This window comes from Aptenodytes patagonicus, chromosome 11, assembly GCF_965638725.1.
Source record: "Aptenodytes patagonicus chromosome 11, bAptPat1.pri.cur, whole genome shotgun sequence".
Classification (NCBI taxonomy): Eukaryota; Metazoa; Chordata; class Aves; order Sphenisciformes; family Spheniscidae; genus Aptenodytes; species Aptenodytes patagonicus.
Window position 1 is genome coordinate 22970552 of NC_134959.1, and position 12265 is coordinate 22982816.

Consider the following 12265-nt stretch of genomic DNA (forward strand, 5'->3'; position numbering starts at 1 on the left):
CAAGCACGACAACACTCTTGTCTGAGACTATCTCAGGCTCACGTCTCTCTGCTCTGCATCAATATGAGAGCAAAATAAATATTTTTCTACTGAATTCTGGACCCACAAAAGCTATATGCTAAATACATAACCAAATCGGCACTCTGGCAAGCCAGGGCCTTTTGCCCTGACTCTAGAGGAACTCCTTTATCCTCACAGCACAAGTGCAACGGCGTTGCAGCCTCACCCTTGCAGGTGCTAGTCACCAGCACGGCACAGAAACACCACTTTTAGCAGAGTCCGTATCCAACACCTTCCACCGACAAGGGGGCAGGTGCCAGGGCAGCGGCTGGAGGAGCATCCTCAGCCTTCCCGAAAGCAGGGCTGCCCTTGAAGGGAGCAAGCTGCTCTTGAGGTTATCTGAGGATGGCTGCTGGAGAGCTGGGATGGTTTCCGGGAGACGCCTTTACTACATGGCTTGCCCAGACCTAGTTGCCTGCTCCCCTCCCCTCATGTCTTAGAGCCAGGACATATTTCCCCAATTCAGATGATATTTCGTTTCCTTCAGCAACTCATTTTGAATCTGATTTAGTTCAGGCCAGTCTACCGCTGACTCTAAAGAATAAACTTCTCTACTAGAAGACCCCCCAACAGAAACGCACCACCACACTCCTCCCTCTTCAAACCCCACCAGCAGGAAGGTCCACGGCTGCTCACCTGAACATCTGTGGGGAGGGGCTGCCGGTCCGCATCGCAGATTAAGAAGGGTTGCTCTAAGGCCAGGACAATGCTGAGTGGCAGGGAGGAGATGTTTTTTAAAGAAAGAGGCTTGTACTGAAGAGTTAGGACATCACTGGGTTGCTACAGAAACAGGAGACAAGGAAAAAAAAAACAACCTGAAGTGACCACGGATCTCCTCCCCCTTCCGATGCATTTCAGATTTTTCAACCCCAAAAGTGCATACATCTCTATTCACTATTTTTATTAGTTTCTACCCTTCTAGAAGTTTTTTTCTCTAAGTATATCAGATGCTTTTCATGTTTAGAAACCACAGCATCCCCCGGGGGAGAGGGAAACAGTCTCGTGTACAGATGAGGGAATAGGACCCCGAGAGGACGCAGCTGCTTGAACAAGATCAAAACCAGAAAGTGAACCCAGGCCATTTGCCTCCGGTTTTGTGTCCTCTCTTGGGCAGAATGGCACAAAATTATTTTCACTCACATACAGTAATTTCTTACGACCTTATCGGCTCTACTAGCCTCACAAAAGCAGTGATGCTAGTCAGAGGAGAAAAGCAAGCAGGATTTGGCCCGCGGTGGAGAGCCTGCAGCAGCCTAAGGTTAGCTTTGAACATTTACATGCACATACAGCCAGCTAGAAACCTCAACAGTCGGGTTGCGACATGTCTCCTGCTGCCCCTACTACAGTGACAAGGTGTCTCTGTAGCCTCAAAGCTAAGCTCAGCCTAAGCTATTTCTTCCTGTTTATGCATTGCTCTGGGCTTCCTGCATGGTTTAGATGAATGAGACAGTGTTTGGGAAACTAGCTCTGGGTGTATTGATATCAAACAGCTGCAGTGTCGTAGCACTCGATAAATCGGAGTGCGTGGCATCAAGCAGACCACAGGCAGACATCAGGGATAGCTGAAAAGCTTCTAATTAAATCTGAACTGCCTGCTCACAGGACTTTGTGCTTCTCTGGATGCCTGGGAACCAGAGGAGAGACCTGAAAACACAGAAACTAAATAATGAAACATCTTCTCTTCTTCAGACGCCTCGTGGGAGAGGGAAAGATGATGCAGACATTGGGATCCAGAGACTAAAGGGCACCTGCTTTGCGTTGGTGTTATCATCAGTGCAGCTGAAGGACATCTGCAGGTCCTTTGAAGGAGGTGAGGCTTGGGGAAATGGAAAGAGCTAGCATCCATACCAACAGCAGAGAAGGCAAAGGGAGACAAGAGATGAGAGTTTTTCCTCATCAGCCTGAGGAGTTGACAGGAATCTCAGTTTTTCTCAGCTTCCCTACAGGGATCGGTGTTCAGACATCACTGTACCTTGGAGGACCCTCAAAAACCTCCCTTTATACTGAGTACAGAAACTGGTGTCTCTCTAGAAGTGGTCGTGATCCCCCTCTGCGGAGCAGCTGTAATCTCAGTTTTACTTGGGTAAAGTTAAAAACTGGTCCCATCTCTGAAGACATCCTCACTTACTTTACACAGAGCCTCAGGAGGGGTGAGGAGGGGGTTTAGCATCGCTCAGCTGCAGCGATCTGCTCTCCCACCTGCAGCCCCAGCATACGAGGTGGCTGTGCAAAGCCCACACTGTTCTCGTGGGTCCCACACGTCTCACCCTGCGCCCTTGGCTCGACAGCTCAATTCTGTCTCCACATCAAGAAGGGCAGAATAGAGCTGGTTAAACTATCCCCGGCCTCAGAGGAGCGAAATAATGATCTCAGTGTTAATGGCAAAAGCTTGGTCCCGCTCAAGTCAATAGCCAAAGCCCCGTGGACATGGAGAAGCTGTTTAACTTCCTCCTTTGAACACAAGCACACACACCCCACAGGCTTTCAGCCATCAGCCACGCTATTAAATGCCAGGAGGCAATCCAGAGACTTACCTTCTCCGCCCGGAAAGTGATTTCCCTGGAGGACATTTGCAGAATGGGAGCAACGAACTCGCACGTGACATCCACTTGCATTATCTGTGCCTTCCCTGCCTTATTCCCCACGATGGCGTGACACAGCAGCCGCTCCTTCACTACCTGCACGCGAGAGTCGCACGTCACCCAGCGGGTGCTAGCAGGGCATTCAGAAAACGCACTGCAATTGCTCGCCACCCGACTGTGGACCGTATTACCGCCATAAAGTTACAATCACTGGTCTCCTCAACAGCCCCCTTTTCTTTTTATGTTGCATCCTATTTATTCAGCAGTAATGCTACACCCTAACATCCACAAAAGGCACTCGTGAGTCACGTGCTGCCTACAGTTGTAATAATCCCTGCCACAAATGATTATTGCTTTGACGTGCCCCATTGCTAAGCATAATGCTTACAGAAAGCTGTAGGAACTGATTAAAAATATATATATATAACTATATTAAGGGAAACATGATAGAAGGGCCAACGCCAGCAAACCCTCCCTTGGAAGCTTAGCGGAAAGGATACATGGGAAAACCCCAAATAGCCAGCCTGCCTTCAGGTAAAGAGGGGATCACTCATTCCTAGGATGTACTGTGCCCTCCTAGAGCTGGTTCTAAAAGAAACCTCCCCAGGAAAGAGATGTCTTCCACTTCACACGAAAACCCTCTGCTTAGGCTGGATGCTCTTACATTCAAGACACTTTCCTGATTTCTCATGGTTTCACTTCCCCAAATTCCTCCCTTCATTTCTCACTCTTCCCTCCGATACGCCACCACAACCCAACTCCTCCTCAGGGCCTACAGACTTCAAAATCATCTGTGTTGCACGTACAATGCAGGGAGTTGGGCTTCTGACCAACCTGAAGAGTATTAAGTCCTCAAGACCCAAGGAGGGTGGAAAGCCCACTCCCAGGGTCTTGGCTCTGACTGCAGGAGCGAGGTAGCCACAGCTGAGCTCACAGATCCCCTTTCTGCTTTCCAGGCAAGACACCCTCACCAGGGCCCTGATCCTTTTATTTTCTTTCTGGCAGCTTTTTCCCCTCTTCAGCAAAACCTTTGGGCTCAGAACTGCACAGGGACAGTCCCATCGCAGTCAGCCAGGTGAGTAACCAAGTCTTCCTCAAGCCACCACTGAGGCAACCCTTTAAAACACCTTTCAAAACACTTATCAGCAGGAGCTTAATGCAGATTTATTCCACATTCGCTTAAACATCTGTGCCCAGTGGTCCTGGAGCCAGGGAATGAATCATAGAATCATAGAATCATTGAGGTTGGAAAAGACCTCTAAGATCATCGAGTCCAACCGTCAACCCAACACCACCAGGCCCACTAAACACCAGAGTTAGCTGGCAGCTTCTCTGCAGAGTTGGATTTCCCCTGGAAAGAAGGGTCCAGGGAGGAGAACACCCAGTGACCCTGCTGAAATCTCTCCCTCTGAGCTGCCACCCAAGGGTGCTGCCAGACCTGGCTGCCCTTGGGACACCGGGGCTGGCTGAGAGCTTGGGGCGAGCTGTTATGGAAATATTGACAAAAGTCAAGCTGTCAATTATAATGATCCCTGGGAACCGTTTCCCACGTGGGGAACGTCACTCTGATCATTAGAGCTGACACACTGCATTTGTTTTTCTCCTCCAGGACTCAGTGCTACACAAGCCCTCTGCCCATGTTTGTCTACAGAGGAAAAGTGAGGCTGCTCCCAGACACTCCCTCCCTTCACAGGCGCTTTGTTTTACTCCCTGCTTCCCTCGGATATGTTACCTTGCATTTTTTAATTTACTTTCTGCCTGTGCCCCTAGTCTAAGTGTAACTTATATTCTCTGCCTTTCCTTTCTGCCTCAGCACGCGACACCTTGTAACCTGCCGTTTGCCCCTGAAGTAGCAGTACTTCCTTCAGTCCGTATTTTGGTATCAGCAAGTTGGGTTTATGGTAGCTATAGGAACACGAAAAAGCCTTAGCAACTGATGGTGGCCAGCAAGGAAAGCAACTGGTGCTGCCATGGTAACCTGTGGCGTTAAAACAGTTTCTTGAAAGCACTTGCTCATTTTCTCAGGCAAATGTCAAGGGGCTGCAGAAGAAGTCCCAGCGGAGGTGATCTGATGGGGAAGGCTCAGCCCTCATGGGGGACCTCACCTGGGGAGTGCTGGAGGAGCCTTCCAGCATCATCTCCATTGTCTTGCCCGGCATCAGCTCCATCCTCAGCGGTCGAAGCTTAAACACGGGGCAGGCAGGTTTGGGGCTCTGGGAGGAATCTTTGCCCTTGGTGTTACTGATGGCAGGGAGACGATGGCGCTGGCGAAACGGGGCAAAACCTTCCGTTGTCCAATAGAGCTGATGGGTACGGCGTCCTTTGTTTGTTATCTTGAAGTGGTAACAGCAGGGATCCCAGCTAGAAGAGAAGCAGAGATGGAAAATGTCATGGGAGGTGCTATTTCCCAGCGGTCACCCAGCTTCAGCACCCTGATGGTGTTATCTATGTGCACACTCGGCAATAAAACCACCTCAGAAAAGGCTGACCTAGCTCAAAGCTCGAGCAAAAGCCAGACCTTGGCTGCCCCTAAGTTTAATCACCATCCAGCAGCTGGTCTGTTTGCGTACAGCAAGGAAAAGCTTCATGAAGATCATCATCTCGGTTGCTGCGGACAGAGCATCACCAGCCTTCGGTGCTTAATACTCAGAGTGTTTTTCCAAAGTGCTCCCTGCAGGTCTCGCTGCGTCGGATGCTAAGCTGGCCTGTCCCGGCTGCAAGTGGATGGAGAAACAGCTTCGCTGCCATTTCACCTTCCCCTTGGGAGCTGCTGCCTCAGATGGCTTCCTCTGAAGACGCTACTGGGTAGCTGCAGGGTATATAGACTCGTCTGGTGATCCGGGCACCACTTGCCTCGCTGGTGGGGCCCCTGCCCTAGCACCCATGTTATCCCCCTTCATCCCACTATCCCTTAGGGAGCATCCAACCCTCATCGCCCCCAACATAGCACCTTTCGCCTGAACAGTGCAGCTGGTTTGGTGTTTTAGGAAGAGAAATGCACTGTGAGAACACAGGATCAACACAAGTTTCCCCGATACGAACACGACAGCAAGACCAGGTCTAGCTGCTGAGGGAATGGAGGAACAACAAGAGATGAATAACTAGAGCTAGATGTAAACCAAAATGAATATTCAATGGAAATTGATTCCTTCATGTAAAGAAACACTAACTTCAGGCTAGTCTGAAGCAATTATTTTACCCTCTATAAATCTGAGCATGACCAGGAAATGAATTGTTCCTGGAACAGTTATTGTCTTTTTGAAAGGTACAGAATATGTGGCTTACAAAAATGCACGTCTGCCGTAAGCAGCTAAATACAAACACGGAAGTGGCAGCATAGAACAAACTAGCCTTTGAAACAGACTGTTAAAAAATGATGTATGCAAGTTTAGTATGACATGGTTTATGTTGCGGACAGCAACAGATGAAAGCTTGGAGCAGCTCTGGGTAGATGCAGAATTTGCGGCTCTGGGAAAGCCCAGCTCACCTGAGGTGTTACCTGGTCCCACCCCAGCTCGCTCAGTGGCAGCTCTGCAGCCAACAGCAATGGCAACAACTCCAACCAGAGCCTGCAGGCGAAGGCGTCGAAGGGGGGCAGAGGACGATGACATGAACCACGCTGATACTGTCCCCTGCTACAAGCCAACTTGTAGCTGCACAGAGCACAGGAAACGCTGGACAAGCACCAACCTCCCTGCAATGTTCCTGCTTAGGTGGATGGCTTGTGGGTGCATATTTAAACTCCCAAAATCTACCCTAAATGCTTAAGGTAGGATTAATCTGCTCTTTCTACCCCAAAATTTAGGGATCGGAGCACTATGGACCCTCTTTGCAGTCAGGAAAAGGAACAGGCACCTTGAGAAGACTAGTCTTCTCATCCCAAGGGGTCTCCAACACAAGGCAAACAGCACTTTGAAAAGGCTTATTTTCCTCCCATTTATAAGAACATGCCTGGTTTCAGACACACGCATGAGGATCAGTGAATCCCCTCCTCCAAGCTAAGCTCTTTCAATTAACACTCTCAATTTATCCCACCCAACCTCACTGGACTTCTCCTCTCCCTTTCAGAGCTGGTCCTGCAGCCACCCTCGCTTGCCCGTGCCTCAGGCTGCCGCTGCGGCGTTGACAGAGGAGACAGCAAGGAAAGCAGGCAGGAGAAATGAGGAAAGAGTGGGTATATCTAATAAAGAGCAGCCCGGCAGGGGAGCTGGGGAAGAGAAGTGAACCGTGGGATGATACAGGGCAAAGACAAATTCTGCTGCTCCTCCAGGACTCCCGGACAGAGGGGAAATAAAACAGCACCATTAATTTAGTCGAGGAGTTGCTAACAAGCTACCGCCAAGGTTTTCCGCTGTTGAGAGATGATACTCCATAGCGAGTGGAAAAGCAAGCAATGTTATTGCAGAGGGAAATATGTTTATACTTGTAATGTAGCGTTTTTCAGCTGGAGGCTTCCGGGACCTGCTGTTTTCCTCCGAATCTTTATTTGATAAAGTGAGGAAATAAACGTATTATAACTAAGGGCAATTCAGTGACAATTTAGCAACTGGTTTCTATTTTGGTGGCTTTTGAGGGTATCTAACGACTTTCAAATGGCCATAAAACATTTCTAAAGGAATTCCTGTGGCTTCAGCGCAACAGAGCCAGGACCTTGAGCACTGAAGGAGAACTAGCCTGAAGGACTACAGCAAAACTCCTGCTCGCTGAGCCCACGGGAGAAGTGGGAGCTGAGAGATACCCTACCTGAAGTGGGGTCCCAAGTTGAGCTCCGGAGCAAAGGGTTTGTCGGTGACAATTGTGGTGCCGATGCCGACAGCCCGGACAGGGATGACGTAGGTATGGCTGTTCTCTATGAACAGGTTCACCTCGTCCTTGAATTTCTCAGTGTCATCCAAGTTTGCTATGACAGTCACAGACACCTCGGTCTCGGGGGGGATCACTCCTTTACCGGGTTCAATCCTCCAGCGTGAGCATTTGCCAGCCTGTAAGACAAGCCAAACACTACCTTAGGATGGAAACCATGGTACCTGGTCTCTTGTGGGATGCAGGAAAAGGAAGGACTAAAGACACGAGGGTGAAGGACATAAAGGCTTAATTTCCCTAAATCTAAGCTACAGCGTCTGCAAACAGCAACTATGCGGGAGCTCATACAATCTGTGTTTTACCCTCCTTTAACAGACTCACTTCATTAACCCAGTTTTGCCCAACCCAAGGGATGTTCATCCTCAGGAGAAGGCTATTCCCCCTCCAGTCTCTCTTTTGGAGTACGTACCAAGGGAAGCTGCTTCATCTGACCTGGCTTCCTGACAACGGTGGCCGGGTTTGCATAAAGGCTCAAGGCCAGAGGAAGCCAGGACTGCTCAAATCCCACCACGGCTGCCACACGGCTGGGGGATACTGCCGAGAGCCTGAAGAACAACTCTGCAAAACCAGTTGATCAAAACCCCAGCACCAAAGTCTTCTTTCCCAAGCATTAGGCAGTGCTTCTCAACACCTCCTGAAGGACTGAAGCGCTCGGTTCCCACAGATCATCAGCTGCAGCGAGGTGCCCCACTGTCCTCGGCGTTGGAAAATTCAGCTATAAATGTTTACAGCAGGACAGTAAGGAAATAAGCAGAAAGAAAACTAACCCTGCCCTGTATCATAGAATCATAGAATCATTGAGGTTGGAAAAGACCTCTAAGATCATCGAGTCCAACCGTCAACCCAACACCACCATGCCCACTAAACCATGTCCCTCAGCGCCTCATCTACACGTCTTTTCAATACCTCCAGGGATGGGGACTCAACCACTTCCCTGGGCAGCCTCTTCCAATGTTTCACCACTCTTTCAGTAAAGAAATTTTTCCTTACATCCAATCTAAACCTCCCCTGGCACAACTTGAGGCCATTTCCTCTCGTCCTATCGCTTGTTACTTGGGAGAAGAGACCGACCCCCACCTCGCTACAACCTCCTTTCAGGTGGTTGTAGAGAGCGATGAGGTCTCCCCTCAGCCTCCTCTTCTCCAGGCTGAACAACCCCAGTTCCCTCAGCCGCTCCTCATCAGACTTGTTCTCCAGACCCCTCACCAGCCTCGTTGCCCTTCTCTGGACACGCTCCAGCACCTCGACGTCCTTCTTGTAGTGAGGGGCCCAAAACTGAACACAGTATTCGAGGTGCGGCCTCACCAGTGCCGAGTACAGGGGCACGATCGCTTCCCTACTCCTGCTGGCCACACTATTTCTGATACAGGCCAGGATGCCATTGGCCTTCTTGGCCGCCTGGGCACACTGCCGGCTCATGCTCAGCCGGCTGTCGACCAGCACCCCCAGGTCCTTTTCCGACAGGCAGCTTTCCAGCCACTCTTCCCCAAGCCTGTAGCGCTGCATGGGGTTGTTGTGGCCGAAGTGCAGGACCCGGCACTTGGCCTTGTTGAACCTCATACAGTTGGCCTGGGCCCATCGATCCAGCCTGTCCAGGTCCCTCTGCAGAGCCTTCCTACCCTCGAGCAGACCAACACTCCCACCCAACTTGGTGTCGTCTGCAAACTTACTGAGGGTGCGCTCAATCCCCTCATCCAGATCATCAATAAATATATTAAACAAGTAGACACGGCCCGGGCTTCCCAAGCACTCTCTTCTTTCGGTTTCTCATGGACCTCCCCCTACGGATGGGGCAATAAGGGAGCTGGACCCCCGGTCCTTCTAAAACCACATTCACAGGGAGCAAGCTTGCAGCAGAGAGAGAGAGAAATGTATGCAGTGCTCCCTGGCCAGCATAAAATGCACTGGCATGTAGATGTACGGCTTCGAAGTGTCCATCACGGTGGTGGTGGTACCTGCACCCCATGGTTCAGCGCTGTGTTTAGGACGAGAGGCACTACTCACCCAAAACACTGCAATATTGTAAGAGAAGAGGTTTTCTCCTTTTATTTTCATAGAAAGCAACGATGTGCTTGGAGGCCTGACAGGATCCAAGCAAGTGCCTGATCCAGGTGAAGTTAGCTTGAGTTTCCGTCCGTCAGGCTGGCAGCACTGAGCTCTATCAGGACACCAGCCAGCCCAAGGGAGAAGAGCATCAGAAAACCAAGCAGCACTTCAAAGTCATGGAAAGCATTTTAAACAACCCCCCCAAAACGACCTCTGCTAACGAGGGTAAGACTAGCTGGAGGCCAGGGAAGCAGTAACTTGCTGAGCATTCAGGGTCCCAGCAGCGTGCGTAGGTGCCCCAGCTATGATAACCCCTTAGGCTGACTGCGCCCTGCATGGAGAGCAGGTCAGGCCTGCATGCCTGCATCCCAGGATGGAGCAACGCCAAAGGCATCAAAATTATTCCAGGCACTGGCAAAATTAATAAACGCAGCTCCATTTAAATTTGTCCTCTAGAGCTGCAAGAGAAAGTCTTAAAAAAAGCAAGATGAGAATGGGATGGAGGAAGGTAGTCGGCACAGGCTAACCACTGGGGCTCTGCTTCTCCACAAGGACCAGGCTAGGCTTTTTTCCACTCCTACATCTTCCACATTCATTATTACCTACAATCTGTTCTCCATTCTTCTGGTTTGGGACCTCATACTCTGTTCGGGAATATTCTTATATTCCCTTTGAGGTCTGGCTAATTATCATTTTGTTTTCTGCACCCCTGACGCTCCTTGGTTGCGGAGGAGAAGCAGTGCTCCAAAACCAGGCTGAACTCAGGGCGTCTAGCTAGACCAGAAGATGGCAAACAAAGCAAAACCTGTCAGCAGAGCTCTACCTGCTTCTCCAGAGAGACTACAGTCATTGAGCCTCCTGAAACCATCAAAAAATCATCACCAAATTCATTTTCGTCTCAAAGGTGCACACAACCCCAGGCAGGTAGACAAGAGAAGACTGACCTCACTGACCACATAGGATCCCACCAACCCTCTTCTGTTGTCCCTGCATCCTGCGTGTAGCTGATCACTAGCCTCAGAGGCATCCACCGCGCTGCCATCAGCCAAGGGCTACCCAGCCAACACATTCGTACCGAGCCGGTGGGTGTTAGGTTTTCATTGACATTAATGTACAACTTTACCTCTGATTCATGCTGACACAGGGTAGCTTGCTTGAAAAGGAGACCTGATAGCTCTGCTCCAGAGGTGAATTTGCAAGTCTGCTATCTGACAAAGCTCATTTATCAAAGCTTGGCAACAAGCCGGGCAGTAAATCGTACCCAAGAAACTATTACTGAGAAATAATGATAGGCTGTCTCGATGGAGCCAGACTTTGAATTTCCCAGGGTGACCCAGCGCAGACCCACCATGCCCTGCCAGGCCAACAGCCCACTCTGGAGGAGCGTGATTTGCATCGTGTCCTCATTCCTTCAGTTAGCATTTGGTGTGGGTCCAAGGGGCAGCACAGCGCATCACTGAACAGGACACCTGCCAGGACCAAAAGGCTCTGCCAGGCCAGATTCACTCAGGTTTCTAGGTCAGCTTCTGCCTACACCCATCCAGGCTGCGTCCCAGAGACAAGAAAACTCTTGGAGCCATGCTAAAAATCTCCATCACTTTAGAGACCAAGATCTAACTTCTGATAACATCCCTGCTATTTGCTTATCCCTGGATACGCACTGGATAGACAAAGACGGTGACTAGTTTTGTCCCTATAAGAGCTCGCACTATTGGACATCAGAGTCCCCGAGTGCTAGGCAAGGGTAGGGATCAATCACTTAATCAAGAAGTTCAATGCCGAGATCATTAGCTTCTCCCAGGACAGATTTCCATTGTGAATAAGAGCTGCCAAAATTTGATTATAATGGACACCGGCGTGCATTGAGAGACGGATGGCTGGCTGCCCTAAGGGACGACCGAGGAGCCGCCACACTCAGTTCTCTTGAAGCTACTTAAAGCTAGTTAATTAAAGTGATCTGGTCATTCTGGCCTTGCACGAGTGAAAGAGAAAGCAGAACTCAATATTAAAAATGCAGCTGTACTTTACCAAGCCACAGCTCTAATGAGAGAGCATTCACACCTTGTCAGGCTGACCCATCGCTCCTTGCGGAGGTTGCACATGAAGGGGAAAGAAAACCCCATCCTACATCAGTTGTGCACAGAGCCTTGTCCCAGGTGTTTTAGCAGTCCCGAGGTGGGGGACCCTGTGTTCTTCATTTCGAAGCTACTCTTTATCCGCACAAACTGCCTGTGGCAGAAAACAACCCAAAAGCACCCCGAGCCCCAGCAGGACGTGGAGATCAGAGCGTGAGGCTGGCTAGATGCTCCCACCACCAACCAGCCTCCTCCTGGCACCTCAGCACCAGCATCTCCTCGGCAAAAGCACGGGGACCACTTTGGTTTAGCCTCTGTCCCAACACACCATCAAGGAGATGTTTTATGAAATCAAGAGGCAGAGTCTCTAAAGCCAGTGAAAAAAAATAAAAATTAAAGTGTGGCACACTCTGCCACTGACAATGGAGCCTCATTTGTCATGCTTGGTTCAGCTAATAGCAGACTGCTGAGTGAGCCAACGAAGCTTGTCCCCACCTGTGTCCCCTTGTCCACAGCTCACCCCTCCAGATCCCATCTACTCTCCCCGCTGGGCTGGGGAGACCAGGGCCACCGCTCCGCCACCGCTCTGCACATAGGGGTTCTCCAGCCAGGACATGGGCACGGCTTGGCCGGCTGCTG

General features: G+C 50.3%; 1 protein-coding gene across 1 annotated transcript in view; it reads right to left on the bottom strand.

Annotated features, from left to right (window-relative positions):
- Positions 1 to 12265, bottom strand: part of HYDIN (HYDIN axonemal central pair apparatus protein) — a 154942-nt gene that overhangs the window by 69215 nt on the left and 73462 nt on the right. Inside the window, exons 19-22 of the mRNA XM_076349217.1 lie at positions 7386 to 7624; positions 4748 to 5003; positions 2595 to 2738; positions 697 to 840 (exon numbers count right to left, since the gene is read on the bottom strand). Of these exons, the coding sequence (XP_076205332.1) occupies positions 697 to 840; positions 2595 to 2738; positions 4748 to 5003; positions 7386 to 7624 (783 nt within the window). The remainder of the gene's footprint in view (positions 1 to 696; positions 841 to 2594; positions 2739 to 4747; positions 5004 to 7385; positions 7625 to 12265) is intronic.